Raw genomic sequence first — 19,724 nt, forward strand, 5'->3', positions numbered from 1 at the left:
GTTGTGGGGATTAAACAAAATATGGAAGTCTGTGGCTTAGGACAGAGCATGGTGCACAGGAGGGGACCATGTTAACTGTGGTTCAGTTATATTCTGTAATTGGGTATTGAGTGGGTCCATCACGGGTGCAGGCAGCACCTGACCTTACTGATGGGCTGATAAGCATGTGGTCTGACATGTAAGGGCAGAGAGCCTACTGGTCTGGGCGATGCAGAACTCTAGCACTGAGGGGCCTGGCATGGGCTCCCAGGAGCTTGGGGCCGGAGGAGGACAAGGGGTGGTGTTATCTGCCAGAGGCCTGGGCTTCACACAGAAGCTTGGCCACCAGCCCAGTAGGCTTGGGCCTGAGTTGGGGAAACAAGTGTCCGCCTTCGGGGGACAATCTGGGGAGGATGACTGAAGCAGCAGAGCACACGAAGATGGGCCTCAGGTGTCTGAGCGGCTCTCGGGCCAGTCACTGGGATTCCAATGAGCCCTGCAGACACTTCCAGTCCCAACAGGAAGCAAGGATACTTGGGGAGCCGAGGACTGGTGTTTGCCCTTCCTCAGATTTTCTTTCTTTCTTTTTTAAAAAATTGATTTCAGAGAAGGGAAAGGGAGAGAGGTAAAAACATCAAGGATGAGAATCACTGATTGGCTGCCTTCTGGGAAACGAGCTCACAACCAGGGTGTATGCCATAACCGGGAATCAAACCATAACCTCCTGGTTCATAGGTTGACACTCAACTACTGAGCCACACTGCACGGGTCTTTTCTCGGCTTCTTATGGGCCATGAGGATTTCAGGAAGTCAACTTGTAGGGCCTTGGTTCCTGACATCAGATGGGCAGTACCACCTGCCCTGCTGCAGGAACAGGCGTTTGCTCTCAGGCAGGGGGCTGTGGACCTGCGCCAGCGCGCAGACGCAGGAGGGAGGACGCCACCCTGCCTGTTCACAGCTGAGCCCCCCAGGCCTCCGAACAGCCAGCGCGCCCAGCATCACTGGGCTGGTGGTGGGAGAGCCGGCTCTGCCCCTCGACTCTCTGGCTGAGGCCTGGATGTTCAGACACTCTGCGCCTACCTCATGGGGTTATCGTGAAGACAAATGTGTCAGAATAGAGGCCAGAGCTCTGGAAAATGTGAAGTGCTGTTTAAACGGGAAAGATCTGCCCTCAACCCCACAGGCCTCCAGCCCAGCTCGGAGCCTGCCGTGGCCTGAGAGCAGGTGCGGCCTACCTGGCCGGACGGCAGCTCCTCGTCACTGCTCTCCGAGGACGCCTCGGCATTCTTCTTCGGGGTTGCTGGGGCCAGTGTGTTAATTTTGGCAGCTTTGGAGCTACTCTCCTTCTGATGGGACAAGCACATGGTGGGGGGAAGCAGGCATTAGCTGAGGGGGAGCAGGACTGAGGGACAGGGAAGCCATGGCCAGCTGCAGCGACCAGGGAAGGCAGCATGCCTCTCCCTATCTGTACATGGCGGGGAGGGGGAAAGATGGCAGAGATGAACGGACGGACACAAGGGCTGCTAGCCCAGTATGGCCCACAGGCACTGGAAACACCGGCCTTCACTCTGCTTACCCTCCTGCCAGAGCTGACCCTGAACCTGAAAGGGATGGATGAATAAGACACTGCTAAAACCTGAGGACGGAGTGCTGTTGGCTGGGTGCGTGCATGAGAGGTGACAGCAGCCTGGATGAGGCTATCGGGGTGAGCCAGTGACCCCAGCACAGTTCACACTTGGCTGGAACACCCTAGCTAAAAGCCTGGCACAGGGACTTCCTGCTTTCCTTAAGAAAAGGAAGATCCCGCCACAGGGAGGACACATTCCACAAGGTCACAACTGGCTGGAGCTGACAGGGATGATCTCTCGGATGGGGCAAGGGCTCTCTACTTTGTCCTGGTTGCCACCACTCTCTCCTGATAAAAGCCTCAATACCAATCATTTCCATTACACGCCTGAGGCCTGTAAGTCCTAGTCTGTTGCCATGAACTTTGGCAGGACACAGCACCCCTGCTGCCTTCCGAAGGCAGACAGATGGAAAGTGACCCAGGTAAGTCAGTTCTTCATTCCCTCTCCCACACCCATCTGCACACTAAGCTGGACGAGCCCTCTCCCCAGGAAGTTACACGCGTTGGTGAGGCCCCGGGAGGGCATGTGACTTCCTCCAGCTCCCCGGGGCCTGGTGGCACCTGCACTACCACCCAAGCCCCATGTCTCTGACAGCTTTGGATGCTTGGCCTCATGTGACTTGGCAAAGAAAGGGAGTTTCTGGCCTAGCCTTCCATGGGGCTGGTGTGCCCATCAAGCTGTGGAGGCCTTGGTAGGTATGGGAGTGCTTAGGACTCCTTGCATCAGGGAGGCCTGGTCTGGCAGGGTTCAGCAGGGTTCACCGAAGAGCCCGAATTCAGGCCCAGGAATGGGTGATGGGGCTTGGCATTGTGGCTGCTTCCTCATTAGGTCTCACCTGAGCTGGGGTCACAGCTGCTGGTGCCTCCCCGTCGCTGTCCGACTCCTCCTCGCTGCTGCTCTCAGAGTCCTCTTTTTTCCTAGCCTGAGCGACCAGGGGGCCTGTCTTCCCAGGGGGTGGTGGGGCAGCCCCTTTCCTGGGGGACCCCTTGGGAGGGGCTGAGGCAGTTCTGACCTGGGTGGTCTTCCCTGAGGGCTTTGCCTGGAGTGACAGAAACATAGTCAGGGCAGGGGACGCAGAGGGACACAGGAGATAGATGGGCATACGAAGTTGTGCTGTGGGGGACTCCTGACAGAGAGGAAGCGCAGGGCTGCTCTCTGCCCTCCCGGGGCCTCACCAGAGGAGGTGCCTCCCTCTCGATGTCCGTCTCTTCCTCACTGCTGCTCTCTGAGTCGTCCTCAACTGGCCCTGGGGCCTGGGCTGCTACCTTCCCCACAGCTGGCACAGACACCTGGCCCCTCACCGAGATGGCACTGCTCTGGGGGGTTTTCACTGGCAGCTTCGCCTGGATTGCAAGGAGGTAACGGTATTGAGGAGAGAAGTAAACAGCACAGTTCTTTTTAGGTTAAACCCCACCCACAGTGTGATGGTAGTGACACTGCTCCCGCCCATGCAGGGCCCTTGTCCAGGCGGGGGCCACTGCTTGGTCCTCCTCTCCGCTCCACCCCCAGCACCTCCTGGGGCGCTGGTCCCACTTGCCTTGGCCGGGGATCCGTGTTTGGCTTGAGCAGCTGCAGTGACCACTTTCCCGGGAGCTGATGCTGCCCCTTTGGCTGAAGCCGCTCTGGCGGGAGTGGGGTGGGCTTTGCTCGGAGGGGTTTTCACTGAGGCCTTCACCTGGAAGGAAAAGGGCAACCATGAAGGAGAAGGTGAGATGCAGTAGAGCAGTCATCCAAGAACGCCGATTCTGGAGTCAGAGACTGAGTTTGGATTCTGGCGCCTCCATGTAATAGCTGTGTGAACCTGGGTAAACCACTTGACCCTGCTGGGCCTCTGTGAAACAGGTGTAATGATAAGGCCCACCCATGGGGCTGCCATGAGGATTAAGTGAGAGAGTTGCAGTGTAACAGTTCCTGGTACGCAGTAAGCATTGAAACCCATTGTTGAGAGCACTTTCCTTAGTGTGAGCCAATCACAAGACTCCCTAGAGCCGAGGTGCTTTCGAGGCTCCCTTTCAGCGAGGTGGCCGTATGATTAAGTTCTAGCTGATGGAATAAAAGTTGAACACACGCTCAACTCTCTTACATATAGGAAACATGTGTCTTCTTCCTTCTGGCTGAGGTAGTAGCTGGAACTTAAGCAGCCAATTTGGTCTATGAGAGGGGGACCAGCTATTGAGGGCATAACAAGGCAGAAAACCATAGTTTGAGTTTTTCTTCAGCTTAACCTAATATTAATTGATTCTAGGGACTCCCCCAAATGCCTATCAGTGTCGCCAGCAAAGATGAGAGCAATAAAGAGTGAAATCCTTGACAGTGTAGTGCAAGCATGTCAAACTCATGGCCCTCGGGCTGCATGTGACCCACAACAAATATTTTTGTAGCCCAGCCAATACAACGGCATGTAAGATACATTTTAATAAAAATTTCATAACTTAATTTTACAATATTCTGTTATACATAATTATTAATAATAAACTACAATGTTTGATAATGACTATTATAATTATGTTGCATTTGTTTCCCTTTCTGCCTTATGCGTAGGCGCACCATTTCTCTCTACTAATACTAGCAGTGAGTTATTTTTTGTTTTTTTTTTTTAAATACATTTTATTGATTTTGTACAGATAGGAAAGGAGAGAGAGAGAGAGAGCCAGAAACATCAATGAGAGAGAGTCATAGATCAGCTGCCTCCTGCACACCCCCCACTGGGGATATGCCCGCAACCAAGGTACATGCCCTTGACCGGAATCGAACCCGGGACCCTTCAGTCCCCAAGCCGACGCTCCATCCATTGAGCCAAACCAGTTTCGGCGAGCAGTGAGTTTTTTAGCAGCCAAATGCCAAGCCATTTATCTTGTACTGACTTGTTTGGGTTGTGCAACAGGAAATATTTTGCTTTCAGAGAACAAGAAAAATAGGTTTATTTGCATTATGTTTATTAATCTGTGCAGTTATTCAGTGTCTGGTAAATATTAATTTTTATTAAAATGTGCTATTACTTTATGTTAAGGATCACTCATTTATTTCAGCCCTTTGTATTCATCATGTCTCTATCAAAATAAACCTACATTTCTATGAAAATTGAAGCTTTTGCTTTTTTGTGGCCCACAAAAACTTAAACCTTGTTTATTAGGCCCATGCTAGCCCTTGAGATTGACGTGCTTGATGTAGTGTATGAATGCAAGCTTTGCTAATATGAAATAGAACAAGCAATCTGGCAGCACCTTAAGGCCCTGCCTCTGTCAGAGTGGTCACTGGATCAGTGCCTGAAGAAATCCTCCATACCCCTGGTTCCTCATCCACATGAGAACAAATGAAATTAAGAGTCAATCCCTAAAGCATGGCCTACATATGACTTAAGGTCAATGGGCTCAGTACAGCACTCAAGTCATCCATATTGGAATAATGACTCTTATGTAGACAAAACAAAGGCACAAAGACTAATCTGACCTTACATAAATTTAAAAGGACTGAAATCATACAAAACATGTTCTCCAGCTACAACAGGATTTAATTGGAAATCAGTAACGGAAAGAAATCTGCATAATCCCAGATATTTGGAAATTAACCTACTTCTAAACCCATAAAGAATAAAAATAAAAACTATATCACTTCAAAATCCATGGGATGAAACTAATGTAGTCCTTAAAGGGAAATTTAGAAAAAAAATAGTACCAATCTAACAAACTCAGAAATATGACCCAACTCATTTTATGAGGCCAGTATCACCCTGATGCTAAAGCCAGGCAAGCACATCAAAAGAAAACTACAGACCAATGTTCCTCATGAATAGAGATACAGAAATCTTTAACAAATGATTAGCAAAGGAAGTCAACAATGGGATTCAAGAATGAAAGTTTGATTTAATACCTGAAAATCAACTAATGCAATATATGAATAAAACAAAACAAAAATTTGACAAAAATCCAACTCATAAGAATTCTGAATAAATTAGGACTAGAAGAATACCTTCTCAACTTGATAAAGGGTATCTATGAAAAGCCACAGCTAACATTGTACCTAACAGTGAAAGACAATGTTTTACTCCTAAGAGTAGGAATAAGGTAAGGACAGCTGCTCTTACCACTACTATTCAACATGGCACTGGAGGCGCTAGTCAGTGCAATAAGGCAAGAAAAAGAAATAAAAAGACATCTAGATCAGAAATGAAAAAAAGTAAAACTGCCCTTTTTTGTAGACCACATGATCTGTTTATAGAATCTACAAAAGTCATTAAAACTGATAAGCAAGTGTAAAAATGTCAACATACAACAAAAGGTCAGGGGCAGAAAACACCCTACTGCTCTTTCAGCCATTCTCACACAAGGGCATTTAAATTCTGAATCATCTTCCCGAGTCTCTGGCAAATTTAGTTTCCTAGAACCAATCCTCTGTCTTTGCTACTCTGTTTTGGACCTTGATTCCCAAATGGATGGTTTAATTTGAGCTGGGTTGGCGTCTCTGAGCAGATTAGAGACTATCTGACTCATTTCTGACCCCATGCGAGCTGAGCAGTGCGAAACCTAGTTAGCATGCATAGCATTTTAAGGGTGAAGCAATGTAAGTATTACCTCACTTAATCCTCATAATTCCACACAGAGGTATGGAAAAGGTGAACAAGACTCCTCTTATCAGACTCGTCTATTTTAGCAAGAGCTCTTCAGACTTCCTAAAGCAATGATAGGCACCATCTCTGACAAGGGCATGAGGCTGTACAACTATCCCCTAGAGACGGAATAGCATCTCTATTTTTCACCCTGAGAGAAAGTAAGATCCCAAATCCATAATCATTACTGTGGCTGGAAAAGTTTTAGCCAAGATGTGGCAGAAGAAAGTGAGAAAGACAAAAGGCTTTTGAGGTAGTCACTCTGGGGCAGAGGCCCAGCGCTGACCCTCACTGGTTGCTGAGCTGGAGCACATTACCGTACAATGTCTTTAAACTCCAATTTCCTTCTGCAGAAATCAACACACATGAACACCTATCTCATGGTACAGGTGGGAGGCTCAGATGGGAAGACAAATATTTAAGGGATCAGCATATTAAAACTTGCTTTGGAATGTGTCCGCAGCTTGGAAAAAGTGGATGAGAGCTTGTTAGGCCAAGACTCGGGGAGGGCGTATGTAGTTTAAAAGTCCCATAAGGTAATGGTGAGAGGGGAACCAAAAAAATCCATAGATATGTGTGCTCTGCTAGAGGGAAAAAGAAATGACTAATCTCTAAGTAGTTATTAAAAGAAAAGCAACAATTAAAAATAATAAACGGTGGGTGGGTGAGTGCAGGGAGTGAGCTATCTTCACCTCTCCCATTCTTCCAGGCTGGGAGATGACTCGACTCTGTTGCACAACAGGCTGGCAGCCCTCAGGGAGATGAGAGCTGGCTGTGTGCAGGCCCCTTGCTGGGTGTGGCAGGTGAGATCTTGTTAAATTCTCAACCCTGTAAAGGTTGATTTTCAATTTACAGGAGAGTGAACAGAGGCCCTGATGGATTATATCACTTTTAAGGGACTTGAACCCAGGTCCCTAAACAAAAGGTCAGGGCCAGAAGATACCCTACTGCTCATTCAGCTCAACCCCCCATGCTTGCTTGGGGCTGAGCTGAGGCTGCTCCTGAGACTTTTGCACACCTGAGGACAACAGCAGAGCCCAGACAAGCCCACCCTCAGCCCTGTCTCAGACACTGACGTGGGTGGGATGGGCTGGCTTCTCCTAGGCCTCACCTGTGTTGGAGCTGCAGGAGCCTCGTCACTGTCTGAGTCTTCCTCACTGCTCTCTGAGTCTTCGTGTGTCTTAGGTTTGACCTGGGCCAACATGGGCCCTGCCTTCCCAGGGAGTCCTAGGGCGGTCCCTTGCCCTGAGGCAGCTTTCACTGGGAGGTTTTTCCCCACAGACTTAGCCTAGAAGGACATGGAAGAGAACTATGTCACAGGAAACCAAAGGACCACAAGGGGCTGGTCCTCAGTCAGTCAAGCACACTGGCCTCACCTGTGGCCCTGCTGTGGCAGGAGCTGCCTCCTCCTCACTCTCCGATTCCTCGCTGCTTGAAGAATCCTCCCCCGGCCTCTGGGTGCCCCTGGCCACAGCTGGGGGTGTGCAGGCTGGCGAAGTCGCTGTGCCCACTCGCACTGGGGGGACCTTGGCAGATGCAGGGGTAATGGGAGTGCCCTTCCTCGGGGAGGCCTTGGCCTGAGTTTTCATAGCTGGTTTTGCCTGCGGGGACACAGAAGTCAGAGGCTGGAGAAGGACCCTGGATTCCGAGCCTCCATCTACCCTGGGCTGAAGCTCCCCCTGTGGAGCTGACTAGTGGGGGCTGCTCAGGGTCAGGCTATTTTTATGGCCTCACCTGGGCTGGAGTCGTGGCTGCAGGTGCCTCCTCTTCGCTGTCTGACTCCTCGCTGCTGCTTTCCGAGTCCTCCTGCTTCCGGGCCTGAGCCAAAGTGGCTGCAGACCCTGTCTTCCCTGGGGGTGCTGGGACAGCGCCTTTCCCAGAGGGTCCTGTGGCTGAGGGGGCTCTGCCCGGGGAGTTTTTCCCCGAGGGCTTTGCCTGGGAGTGACAAAGGACAGATTAGGGCAGGGCCCACAGAGGGAATGTGTGGGAGGTAAAAGGTGAGGAGGGCAAATGGGGCCCAGTACTCTAGGTGCAGGGGAAGGACAAGCCCACGGGCGGCTCTGCAGGCAGGGCACAGGCCATGTAGTGTCCTCTAGCCTCACCTGAGTCAGGTTTGAGGTTACAGGTACCACTGCTGGCACTTCCTCCTCACTGTCCGATTCCTCACTGCTGCTCTCCGAGTCCTCCTCTGGCCTCCCTGCCTTGGCCTGGGCGGTTGCAGGCCCTGCCTTCCCGGGGGGTGCTGGGACAGCCCCTTTCCGGGGGGACGCCTTGGCAGGGGCTGAGGCAGCTTTGACCTGCAGGGTTTTCCCCGAGGTCTTTACCTGGAGCGAGAGAAGCAGAATCAGGGGAGGCAGCCCAGAGGTAGATGTGAGGAGACCCAGGAAACCAGACAGCAATGATGCCGCACACACCACACTGTGAGAAGGGGTGGGGCGGGCTCAGAGCATGGGAATGGGAGAATAAATCTTTGTTTTGTTAGTCCTCACCCAAAGATGTTTTCCATTGGTTTTTAGAAAGAGTGGAAGGGAGGGGGGAAAGAGAGAGAGAGAGAGAGAGAAAGAGAGAGAGAGAGAGGGAGAAAGAGAAGCATTGATGTAAGAGACACATTGATTGGTTGCCTCCCGCAAAAGCCCTGACCATGGCCAGGGATTAAGTCTACAACCAAGATACGTGCCTTTCACTGGAATCAAACCGAGGACCCTTCAGTCCGCAGGCTGACGCTCTATCCACTGAGCCAAACCGGCCAGAGTGGGAGAACAAGTCTTCAGAAGGCCTTTTGGCACAGGCACGGGCACAGGCTCTAGTTTCTGGGCCTCACCTGAAGTGCAGTCTTGGCAGCTGGCGCCTCCTCCTCACTGTCCGATTCCTCACTGCTGCTCTCCGAGTCCTCCTCTGGCCTCCCTGCCTTGGCCTGGGCGGTTGCAGGCCCTGCCTTCCCAGGGGGTGCTGGGACAGCCCCTTTCCTGGGGGACGCCTTGGCGGGGGCCGAGGCAGCTTTGACCTGCGGGGCTTTCCCCTTGGCCTTCACCTGGAGCGAGAGAAGCAGAATCAGGGGAGGCAGCCCAGAGGTGGATATGAGACCTGGGAGACCACACAGGGCAAGGACGCCGCACACATCACTCTGAGAAGTGGTGGGGCAGGCTCGGAGCATAGCTGGGGCTCTTTGGCAGCGGGAGACCCAGTCTTCAGAAAGCCTTTTTTGGGGGGTGAGGGTGAGGGGTGGGGAGAAAGACTGTGGGCTCTTCTTCTCGGGCCTCACCTGAGGTGGGGTCTTGGCAGCTGGCGCCTCCTCCTCACTATCCGATTCCTCGCTGCTGCTGCTCTCCGAGTCCTCCTCTGGCTTCCCTGCCTTGGCCTGGGCAGCTGAAGGTCCTGCCTTCCCAGGGGGTGCTGGGACCGCTGCTTTCCTAGGAGACCCCTTGGCAGGGGCTGAGGCAGCTTTGACCTGGGGGGTTTTCACCTAGTGAAAAGAGAAAGGGTAATTTGTTCCCTTCTTCCTGAAAACTCTCTGGCGACACCTTCAGGATAAAGCAGAGGCTCTCAGGACCCCCTGCTTCTCTCCTCACTCCCTGCCTCGACTGATGCTCTGACTTGGCCTATCAGCTCCATTCCTGAATCCTTCACACCCCCTGCCCATTTCACCTGGCCTCCTCCTCCCGGTCCCAGACAGACACCAGTTCCTTATGACAGCGTTCCGCTTGGTGAGGCCCTGCTCCAGTGCCAACTCTCCCAGGAAGCCTCTTTTGTCACATAGGCAAATGGTGCCTCTCCCCCACAACCGTAGACCCTTCTCAGGCTGAGTACAATGAGCAGCACCTGGTCCTCCCCCGCCATGGCCCGCTAGACCCTCCCACCTCCTGACTCCCCCACCTTTCTAGCTCCCAGTCACCCTGAAACACTTGCTGAACTGATCTGGACCCACTTGTCTATGAAGCCAGGCTCCTGGGAGGGAAGAGTTCAAGGTGTGCAAAGGCAGCTCCTGAGGATGGGGTGCAATTACCTCCACTTCCGACTCACTGCTCGAGCTGGAGGTCTCCTCGCTGGAGCTGTCGCCCTGGCCTGCTGATGCCAATCCTGCGGGGGATGCACAGGGAAGGCACTGAGGACCACCCCTCCCACCCCCACCCGCACTCCACCACACCAGCTCATCAGAGCCAGGAGCGCCCGAGCCTCATTCAGCTCCAATGTCTACTGAGCCCCATAGCTGAGGTACATTCTACTCTCGTGCTGTAACTGAGGCCCTAACACTTGTGCCAGCTTAGAAAAACCTCCCTCCTGCGTACACGGAGGCAGGCAGCACAAATGCCCAAACCCAGGCCTCTAAGTTTAGTCTCTAGGACTCCGAGATGGGCCTTATATGCCCCCTGAGGTCAATAAGCCAGAAAATACTCCACCACCCAGGCTACTCAACTCCCTCAGCAAAGCCTGATGCATCCCTGTGGTTGATTCTCCCTCGTCAAGGGAGGGGAAAATGGTCTGAGGTGGGGCCTTGTCGTCATGGAGACGCTTCTGAATTCTAGAATGTCCCAGAGCTGGAAGCAGCACCCAGGCCTGCCTCCCGCCCACTCAGGGGGCTTCTCACCAGGCTTGGCCGTGGTTCCAAGGGCAGGTTGAGGAGTGGAGTTCACAGTCTTGTTGCCTTTCTTGGTCTCTGCCTACAGAGAACAGGTGACAGACACACTTGGGTATGGCCTGGTGAACTAAGGACATGAACCACATCTGAACCCAGCTCTACCATTCCTAGCTTTGTGAGTTTGGACAAACCACTCCCTACCTCTGTTTCTTCACCTTTAAAGTAAAACTAAAAATGGTACCCCCCTCACGGAGGTGTGGAGAGAACCCGGTGACCTTTCTGGGGATACAGCTATTACTTGCTAAATGGTTGGTTGCAGTTTGTTGAGGTTATCATCATCCTATCTAATAAAGAGGAAATATGCAAATTGACTGTCACTCCATGACAAAGAAGGCAGTGGCGGGGCTGGGATGCTCTGGGCCTGTGGGCAACGCAAAAGCCTCTGGGCAATAGGTGTGGAATGGCCAGGTCCCACAGATGGAAGAGAACCACGGAGAGTGGGTATAAGCCATCAGGGCTCCCGGATTGGAGAGGGCTCTCCTGAGGGCTCTCAGATTGGAGAGGGTGTAGGTCGGGCTGAGAGACCCCCGCCCCCCCACTCCGTTCACAAATTTCATGCACCGAACCTCTAGTTATTTTACAATTATTTTTACAGAAAAGGAATGGTGCTGAAACTGGTTTGGCTCAATGGATAGAGAGTAGGCTTGCAGACTGAAAGGTCCCGGGTTCGATTCCAGTCAAGGGCATGTACCTTAGTTGCAGGCACATCTCCATTGGGGGGTGTGCAGGAGGCAGCTGATCGATGTTTCTCTCTCATCGATGTTTCTAACTCTCTATCCCTCTCTCTTCCTCTCTGTAAAAAAATCAATAAAATATATTAAAAAAAGAAAAGGAATGGTAAAGGGACTCAGCAAGATCTCACGGCTGGTAAGTTGGGCTGAGATTCGAATCCAGGATGGTCAATCACCCACAAACCTACCCTTCTCTCACAGAGTCTGTCCCTTACAAGTCACTTCAATTCTATGGGTAACAGCTTGGGACACAGTCCCACTCACCGTGGCTTTTTCTTTCATGCTTGATGGCAAAACCGCCCCCACGACTGAGGAGTTGGTGGACGCTAGTGTTGGAGCTGCAAAACACAAACACCACTGGATGAGCCAGGTGAGCCTTTTCTCAATTAGCAACAGCAAATAGGTTTCTGCTCATGCAGGAATCGGTGTAGCTGCCTGGTGCTGTGTACGGACCTGAGGCTGAGTCCAGATTTTGGGAAAGAGCTCTGTGGTACATTAGCCATGTCTACCAGGAGCCAGAGAGAGGCAAAATGTCTGCATCCTTGATGGAGTCCCAACTCCCTAGTGATGAGACAGAGGCGCCAGAGGAAAAGAACTGGCTCACAGTCCTGCTACCTGCTACCAAGAAGGCACTGGGGCCCTGCCCAGTTGGCTCAGTGGATAGAGTGCCGGCCTGCGGACTAAAGGTCCCAGGATTGATTTCAGTCAAGGGCATGTACCTTGGTTGCTGGCACATCCCCAGTAGGGGTGTACAGGAGGCAGCTGATTGATGTTTCTCTCTCATCAATGTTTCTAACTCTTTATCCCTATTCTTTCCTCTCTATAAAAATCAGTAAAATAAAGTAAAAAAAAAAAGAGAAGGCACTGGGGACACAATGTTTGGTGCAGAGGAAGGTCTCAAATAAACACTGAGACAGGTAGGTCTTTCTGAAATTCCCCCTAAAAGGTCCTGGTCTTCCCACAGCTCACTGAAGAAGCTGGAGGCGGTCCCCCTGAAACAATGCAATACCAAACAGCTTGTACCTAAAAGGTGCCGGGCCCTGGGTTAAGCCCCCACAAACACCAATCATGGGAGCCCCCCAGCAGTGCCCAGAATGCAGGGCCCTTACCAGCTTTGGTGGTTTTAGCTGCTGCCTCCTCCTCCTCCTCCTCTTCTGAGCTCTCCGAGGTGCTAATGGGGTCTGACACCCGGGCCTTCTTTGCCTGCAGTGCTGCATCTTCCTCGGCCTTCCGCTTCTGGCCAACCTCTGAGGTTCTGCAGGACAAGGGTGACTGGCTACACCAACTGGTGACAGGGACAACTCAAGGAGATTTGGAAAGAAAGACCTTCCCACATCCTGTCCCACCTCCAAAGGAAATATGCATAGAGTTTCGATGAAGACATAGTGTAGATGAAATTCTGCATTTTCACTCATTTCATAAAGCAGGGGTGGGGAACAATTTTCTGCCAAGGGCCACTGGGATATTTACAACTTCATTCTCAGGCCATATACAATTATCAACTTAAAAATTAGCCCGCTTAAAAAAAAAAAAAAAAAAAAGACATAAAAATTAGCCTATATTTGGTCAAACATTTAATTAACTTAGCCCTAATGCCTTGGCAGGGCCAGGCCAAATGATTTCAGTCCAGATGTTCCCCACCGTTGTCATAAAGTGTTTTTTATAACTGTCTAGTGGTCTTCAAGATAATCCAGAATGGTCAATAACATACTAACAGTAGTTAACCGGTGTTGAGTGACAGGTGCTAGCATCTGCAGGCCACCCAGGCTCCTTCCTCCTTCAGAACTTCCGACCCCTGCAGTGCCCTCTTCCTAGAAGACTCTGCCCAGGTCCTCCTTGTCTTCAGGCTTCAGCTCCAACACAGCCTCCTCAGAGAGGCCCTCCCCCAAGATATTCTCAGCCTGTCATCCTGTTTCATTTTCTTAAGAGCACTTTCTCGCTCCTGTTATTTTACTTACTTCCTGCCTGACACCCCACTGCACAGTAAGGTCCGGGGAGGGGGAGGGACCTTTTCCAGCTCACTAAGGTACCTTTCACTAAGGTACCATTCGAAAAATGAATGACTAAGTGACTTGCCCAGAGTCAAAGAGCAAGTCTGGGGCTGGGGCATTGGCAGGATAAGCATTCAGATGGCTGAGTCCCTGGAACTTTCAAGGATCACCTCTTCGACTCCACCCTCCCACCCGAGGGAGTCACTGTCTATGCCCACACTCTCCAGCTATGAGACATTGCTGTCCACAGTTTGGGGTGTGCTGCTCAGGTCCCTGGTTCCCTGCTCAGGTCTCCTTGTTGAGACTATCCTGTTAAAAGCAGGTTTCATTTTTTATATGTCAATTGTTCTGCTTCTCTCTTCCTAAAAAGGGTGTTTTACAAGGGAAGGGGCTGTTCTCTGGTTTGTTCCCAGTTATATCAAGAACAGTCCTGGCTCACAGTAGGTGATATATAAATGGGGGAGGGGGGAGATGGAGGTGGGGGAGAAGATGGCCAGGTTTAGCTCTTTACTTACTACTGTTACTATCATTTTACAGAAGACGACACAGGCTCAGGGACACAGTTTGTCCATGGTCAAACAGCTAGTTGCTGGGTTTGAATTTGACAGAAGCCCTAGGCTCGGCTTCCTCTGGTGGGTATGAGGTTCCATCTCACTCAGTTCCCCTCACCCACAGGGGCCAGGGGCAGGAAAGGGCTTGTGGTGCAGCTCACTGGAGTGGGTCTCTGGGGAAGGAAGTGCTGTGACTGATACCCAAGACACCCGAGCAAGTTGGAGAGGGTGAAGGAGAGGAAGTGTGGGGTGTGGGGTGTGCCATGTGCTTGCTTTAGCAGCAAAGAGTAAAAAATTAATGCCTGGCTGGGTTTTGAAAGACTTTGGGAGCTGGGACCCCACTCCTCTGATAACGGGAGCTCACCACTCCTACTGGAGCCTATCTAATTGTTGGACAGCTCTGATGACCAAGCACTTGTGTTCAGCTCTGATGACCAAGCACTCTTCCTAAAGCAGGCACATAGGGATCCCACCTCAATCACCCAGGGCCCCAGAGAACATGCCATTACCTTTGTCCTTACAGATGTGCAAACAACGGTCCCCTCACCTGCCCCTTTGCCATCTCTTTTCCATCCTGGCGATTCAGTGTTCTCTATGGGACATAGCTCCGGGCCTTCCCTCACCTGGTCTGCTGTGGTCAGGCCAGGGCATGGAGAGAATACAACTGTCCCCTCCTTCATTCTCAGACCTGTTCTTCTGTTTATGCACCCTTAGATTATTTTTCAGTCCTTGAAAAGTACTTACGTTTTTATATGCTTCACAGGCAACCTGTCCTTGAAGTTTCCCCATCCAAATCAGGCTCCCTTGCAACTCCATAAGCCAGACACCTGGGATTGGACTAGATTGCCTTCCCAACCCATCCACAGATCCCGGGTTCATCCCTGAATATTCCTGGAACCTACTTCCTACCTTCTGCTACTCCTGTCTCAAGCTCCATCAGCTCTTGCCTGGATGATGACGTCCAAGCTACAGAGCGATCTCATCACTGCTTCACCCTTCCATGGCTCTACTGCTCTCGGGATAAAGACACACCTTCTCACTATGGATGATCAGGCCTTGCATGGGGTGAGCCCTGCCGACCGCCCGGCCTTATCTGCACTGTGCTCAGGGCCACAGGCCTCAGCATCAGCAGTTCCTTCTGCTAGGTCCACCCCACCTGCTTCTCCATACCTACTGCCTGGGTCACTCCCCCACTCCCTGCGGCTTTCAAATCAAAGGTCACTGCAGGGAAACTTCCCCTGGAACCCCTCATGAGGTTTATGTGGTTTTGGCACCGGGTACCTCTTTTTCGTAATCCTTATAAGCATTGTCATTTCACATTCATTCGTTTCATTCTTTGATGTATGCCTACCTCCCTGACTCGGAAGTCAACTCCAGGAAAGAAGGAGGCATGTCTGTCTCATCTCATAACACATCCATGCTTAGAACAGGGCTTGGCATTTAATAAGTGCTCAATAAATGTTTGCTGATTGAATGAATAACATTACTGAGAAGCTTCTGTCCTTATTATTATTTAATATTGATTGTAGCTCTCAATATCCCCTTCTACAGTGTTTTCCCAAAAATAAGACATCCTTCGAAAATAAGACCTACTTACAGGTTTCCTTCTGAGTAAAATATAAGACATCCCCCCGAAAATAAGGACCCTCCCCTAGGCTAAACATGAGAGATTTGGTCCACTAATTCTGAAAGAAATGGAGTCACAAGAAATTCACCAAGAAATTCAGGAATTGGGTTGTTATGATGATGTTCCAGAAGATGATGACATAATTGTCATTGAATAAATGAGTAAATTATTGATACTGTAGGATTCACAGTTTGTCTGGTTTGTGTTGACAACTACCGTACTACCGTACCGTATACAGGTAATAAATTCCCTTAATTTTCATTTAACAATAAATGTGTACCATATTCTTCTTCATGGAAAAATAAGACATCCCCTGAAAATAAGACCTAGCGCATCTTTGGGAGCAAAAATTAATATAAGACACTGTCTTATTTTCGGGCAAACAGGGTACTACCAGACACGCATCGTGTGACCTGCCTTCCTGGGGGCGATAATGGTGTCTACAGTGAGCTTTGGGGACAGACCTTAGACCAGATTAGGACCCTAGCTTATTCCAAGCTGATAGCTTGGGGTGTCCCTACTCCACACATTCAACACCGTCAGACTTACTGTTGCCAGTGCGTATAGATGTCCAGCAGGGTTACAGGCTGAGCTGGGAAACTTTTCTGCAGAGAAGAAAAGAGAGAGCACCAATTAACCCCGCAGCACAGCCAGGGTCCTCCTGGGCTCCAGTTCTCCACAACCTCACGACTCGCACAGACAGGTGGTTGAGCAGAGGGTCTTTCTGCTCTGGGAAATACGTCCGCTTGCCCTGCCATTACCACCCAAAACTGTACAGAGACAAGTAGGGCAAGTATTTCCAGTTAAAACCTTTTGAGACAACATGTTGGTGAGAGGTGCCTTTGAGAGGCTGGGCTGGAATGCTCCAGGCTAGCATTTACCCAGTCCCCAGCCTCCCTGGCACGTTCCATGCTTAGAGGCCACAAGACAGGCTTTTCCCACCCCTGACCTTTCAAAAGGCTTTTAAAGGCCAGGCTGGTCAAGCTCCCCAGGGCAGCAGGAACCACAGCCCAGACACCGAGGCATCCAAGTGGCATGACTGCAGCCCACTTATCCACCGGGAGAGGACTGGAACCAAATGGTGCCAGTCCCTTGACAGAAGCAGAGGGAACCGGATGAAATCCAGGCCTTTGGAGCCAAAGCCAGAGGGCCCACTGTCTCTGCCAGTATCAGGCACCTGGGATGCCAAGTGCTCCAGGAAGGCCGAGTGAGCAATGTGCGGTGACGGCAGAGGGCGTCGGGGCTCTGGGCAGAGTGACCCAGACGATACATCTGGAGCCATGCAGAACTGTAAATAAAGCTGGGCTCATCTCTTCACCTCTTCACACTTCAGGATCCTTCTTATGACATGGGGATGACAGCAGAACCCACCTAGCGATCAGGCCAGAATGGGATCATCTAGCCCAGTGGTCAGCAAACTCATTAGTCAACAGAGCCAAATACCAACAGTACGACGATTAAAATTTCTTTTGAGAGCCCACTTTTTAAAACTTAAACTTCTTCTAACACCACTTCTTCAAAACAGACTCGCCCAGGCCGTGGTATTTTGTGGAAGAGCCACACTCAAGGGGCCAAAGAGCCGCAGTTTGCCGACCATGGATCTAGTCAGTGCCCAGCACAGTGAACCAGTAACACCGAGACATCAAGGATCAGTCTCATGCTACTCCTTTCTAGGCACACTGTCCTCCTCACTGCCCCTCCATGTGTCAGGCCACCCTGCACCCATCAAGACCTGCTATTCTCTTTGTCTGGAATGCTCTCTACTGCTAACTACACAGCTCCCTCCCTCCCTTCAGGCCTCTGGTCAAATGTCACCTCTCAATGGGACTTCCTGACCACCCTAGTTATAACCGGGCATTCCTATCCCCTTTCCTGTCTTATGTTTATAGCTAGCACATACCATCACCAGACACATCATATCGTTAGCTTCTAAATTATGTGTCACCTGTCTGTTCCTGCTAGAATGTACCCTCTGTGAGCAGAGCCTACCTTTTACTTAGACAAATGAAGACAGGCACTGTCTTTCACCCTCCTTAGCTGGTAAGTGATATAAATGGAGTTAAGAAGAGCAACTGAAGTCTAGAGAGGGTTGGAAAAAGCATAGATAACGTCTTAGGGCCCATCACCCTTTAGTCTCTCCGGGAGATCCTGAGAGCAAGCATCCACTGGAGCTAAAAGGATATTGATTAATCCACTTTATCAGCTTAAAACTCTCCAGGGGCTTACCATTGCTTATCAGATTAAGACCAAACTGCCTACAGCAGGGCTCCAACCAGCACCACCCCCTTCCCACCTCCAAGGGACCTCTATCACCCCTGTACCCCACAATTCAGCCACAACGGACTTTCCCAAGACCAACAGACAGCAATAAGTTCCATCCCACCACAGGGCATTTACACCTCTGCCTGGAATATACACCTCCCTTCTGTCAGATCTCAGATCCACTCCACTTCCTCAGGTAAACAGTCCTGCATCCCTGCTTAGCACTCATTCTTGGCACTTAACATGTGTTGAGTGTACATTTTTATGATTTATATCTGCCTTCCGTACCACCTTAAAAAAAAAAAAAATATATATATATATATATATATATATATATATATATATATATATATATTTATTTATTTCAGAGAGGAAGGGAGAGGGAGAGAGACAGAACCTCCTGCATGCCCCACACTGGATTATAAGCCCAAAACCTGGGCATGGGCCCTTGTCCAGAATCGAACCTGGGACCCTTCTGTCTGCAGGCCAACACTCTATCCACTGTGCCAAACCAGCCCGGACTTCCCTACCACATTTAGATTTTAAGCTCTAGGAGGGCTGGGGGCCGTGCTCATCATTTTCTCACCAGCACCCAGAGCGCCTAAGGTTAATAGTTGCTGAATGAATGAAGAAATGACTACACACCAGAAGTTGGAATCCCAAAGCTGTTTGACTCAGTACAGAAGGGCAGGTGTCAAGGGCCCGAGCTCCAGCTCAGAGAAGGGGGTCACAGGCCCCTTTTCTGGACGCCCTCGTTCAGGGCTGGTGGCAATCCACCCCTCAAACGTGCAGCTACCTTCTCCACCCTAGGGGGCCGGACCGAGCCACGTGGCCCGGCACGTGGGAAACTTTAAAAGGCCGCTCCCGGGAAGGAAGAGAAGGTGGGAGTACCGGACACGGGAAGTATGGAGCCCTGCGTGCGGATCACACGTCCGGGCCCGCCCCCGGCATGCAATCGGGGAAACTGAGGCCCAGAGGGGCTGGGACTCGCAGGAAGGCCAGAGGCGGCGGATCCTTCGTACCCTTGGTCGCGTCCTCGAACACCGAGGGGCTTGGCTGTGGGGGCCGCCAGGGGAAGGGGCATGGGGAGCCGCTTTCCAGATCTCACACGCGGCCCTCACACACGGTCCGCACCCGCTCACCTGGCAGCTCTGCTCCTTCACTTCCCGCGCCGCGCGCACAAAGCCCGCCTGCAGCAGATGCTGGTAGATCAGGGGGAGCAGCTCCCGCCGCTTCCTGGCCTCGGCCATGCCCGCGACCTGCCACCGGTTGGCTCACCTGCACGCCCCCCCTCAGTCCCCGCCCGCCGCTTCCCTCGTGCCCTAAGACCTCTGGCGCCCCACTTCCGGCTCCCTGTGAGCCCGGGCCGCGCGGCACGCCGGGAATCGTAGTCTTATCTTCCTGAGTTGCCCGCCTCCTCCCAGCAAGGAGAAGGGGCGGAGGCTCGGAAGGATATGAATCCTCCCATTGGCTGGGAGGCGGCGTGGTTATACTTGAACCCGCCCCCTGGGCCAGGCAGGCTAAGTATGACTCTTACATCCTTCTTCAGTCTTTTTTAAAAAAAAATATATTGTGTTGATTTTTTTACAGAGAGGAAGAGAGAGGGATAGAGAGTTAGAAACATCGATGAGAGAGATACATCTATCAGCTGCCTCCTGCACATCCCCTACTGGGGATGTGCCCGCAACCAAGGTATTGTACATGCCCTTGACC

General features: G+C 51.3%; 1 protein-coding gene across 7 annotated transcripts in view; it reads right to left on the reverse strand.

Moving 5' to 3' along the window:
• Positions 1–19,342, reverse strand: part of TCOF1 (treacle ribosome biogenesis factor 1) — a 32,157-nt gene extending 12,815 nt beyond the window's left edge. For 5 of the 7 annotated variants that reach the window (XM_045576856.1, XM_045576855.1, XM_045576854.1 and 2 more), the window contains exons 1-16: positions 19,154–19,342; positions 16,299–16,354; positions 12,690–12,835; positions 11,845–11,918; positions 10,799–10,871; positions 10,217–10,290; positions 9,476–9,676; positions 9,035–9,244; positions 8,316–8,537; positions 7,948–8,148; positions 7,590–7,814; positions 7,325–7,501; positions 3,145–3,282; positions 2,783–2,950; positions 2,443–2,646; positions 1,215–1,325 (exon numbers count right to left, since the gene is read on the reverse strand). In XM_045576856.1, the coding sequence (XP_045432812.1) occupies positions 1,215–1,325; positions 2,443–2,646; positions 2,783–2,950; positions 3,145–3,282; positions 7,325–7,501; positions 7,590–7,814; positions 7,948–8,148; positions 8,316–8,537; positions 9,035–9,244; positions 9,476–9,676; positions 10,217–10,290; positions 10,799–10,871; positions 11,845–11,918; positions 12,690–12,835; positions 16,299–16,354; positions 19,154–19,261 (2,388 nt within the window). In that variant the 5' untranslated portion in view covers positions 19,262–19,342. The remainder of the gene's footprint in view (positions 1–1,214; positions 1,326–2,442; positions 2,647–2,782; positions 2,951–3,144; positions 3,283–7,324; positions 7,502–7,589; positions 7,815–7,947; positions 8,149–8,315; positions 8,538–9,034; positions 9,245–9,475; positions 9,677–10,216; positions 10,291–10,798; positions 10,872–11,844; positions 11,919–12,689; positions 12,836–16,298; positions 16,355–19,153) is intronic. The other 2 variants (XM_036423471.2, XM_036423477.2) reach the window with 2 other exon arrangements.
• Positions 19,343–19,724: the final 382 nt, after the last annotated feature.

This window comes from Pipistrellus kuhlii, unplaced genomic scaffold (genome assembly GCF_014108245.1).
Source record: "Pipistrellus kuhlii isolate mPipKuh1 unplaced genomic scaffold, mPipKuh1.p scaffold_m20_p_8, whole genome shotgun sequence".
In the NCBI taxonomy this organism is placed as follows: Eukaryota; Metazoa; Chordata; class Mammalia; order Chiroptera; family Vespertilionidae; genus Pipistrellus; species Pipistrellus kuhlii.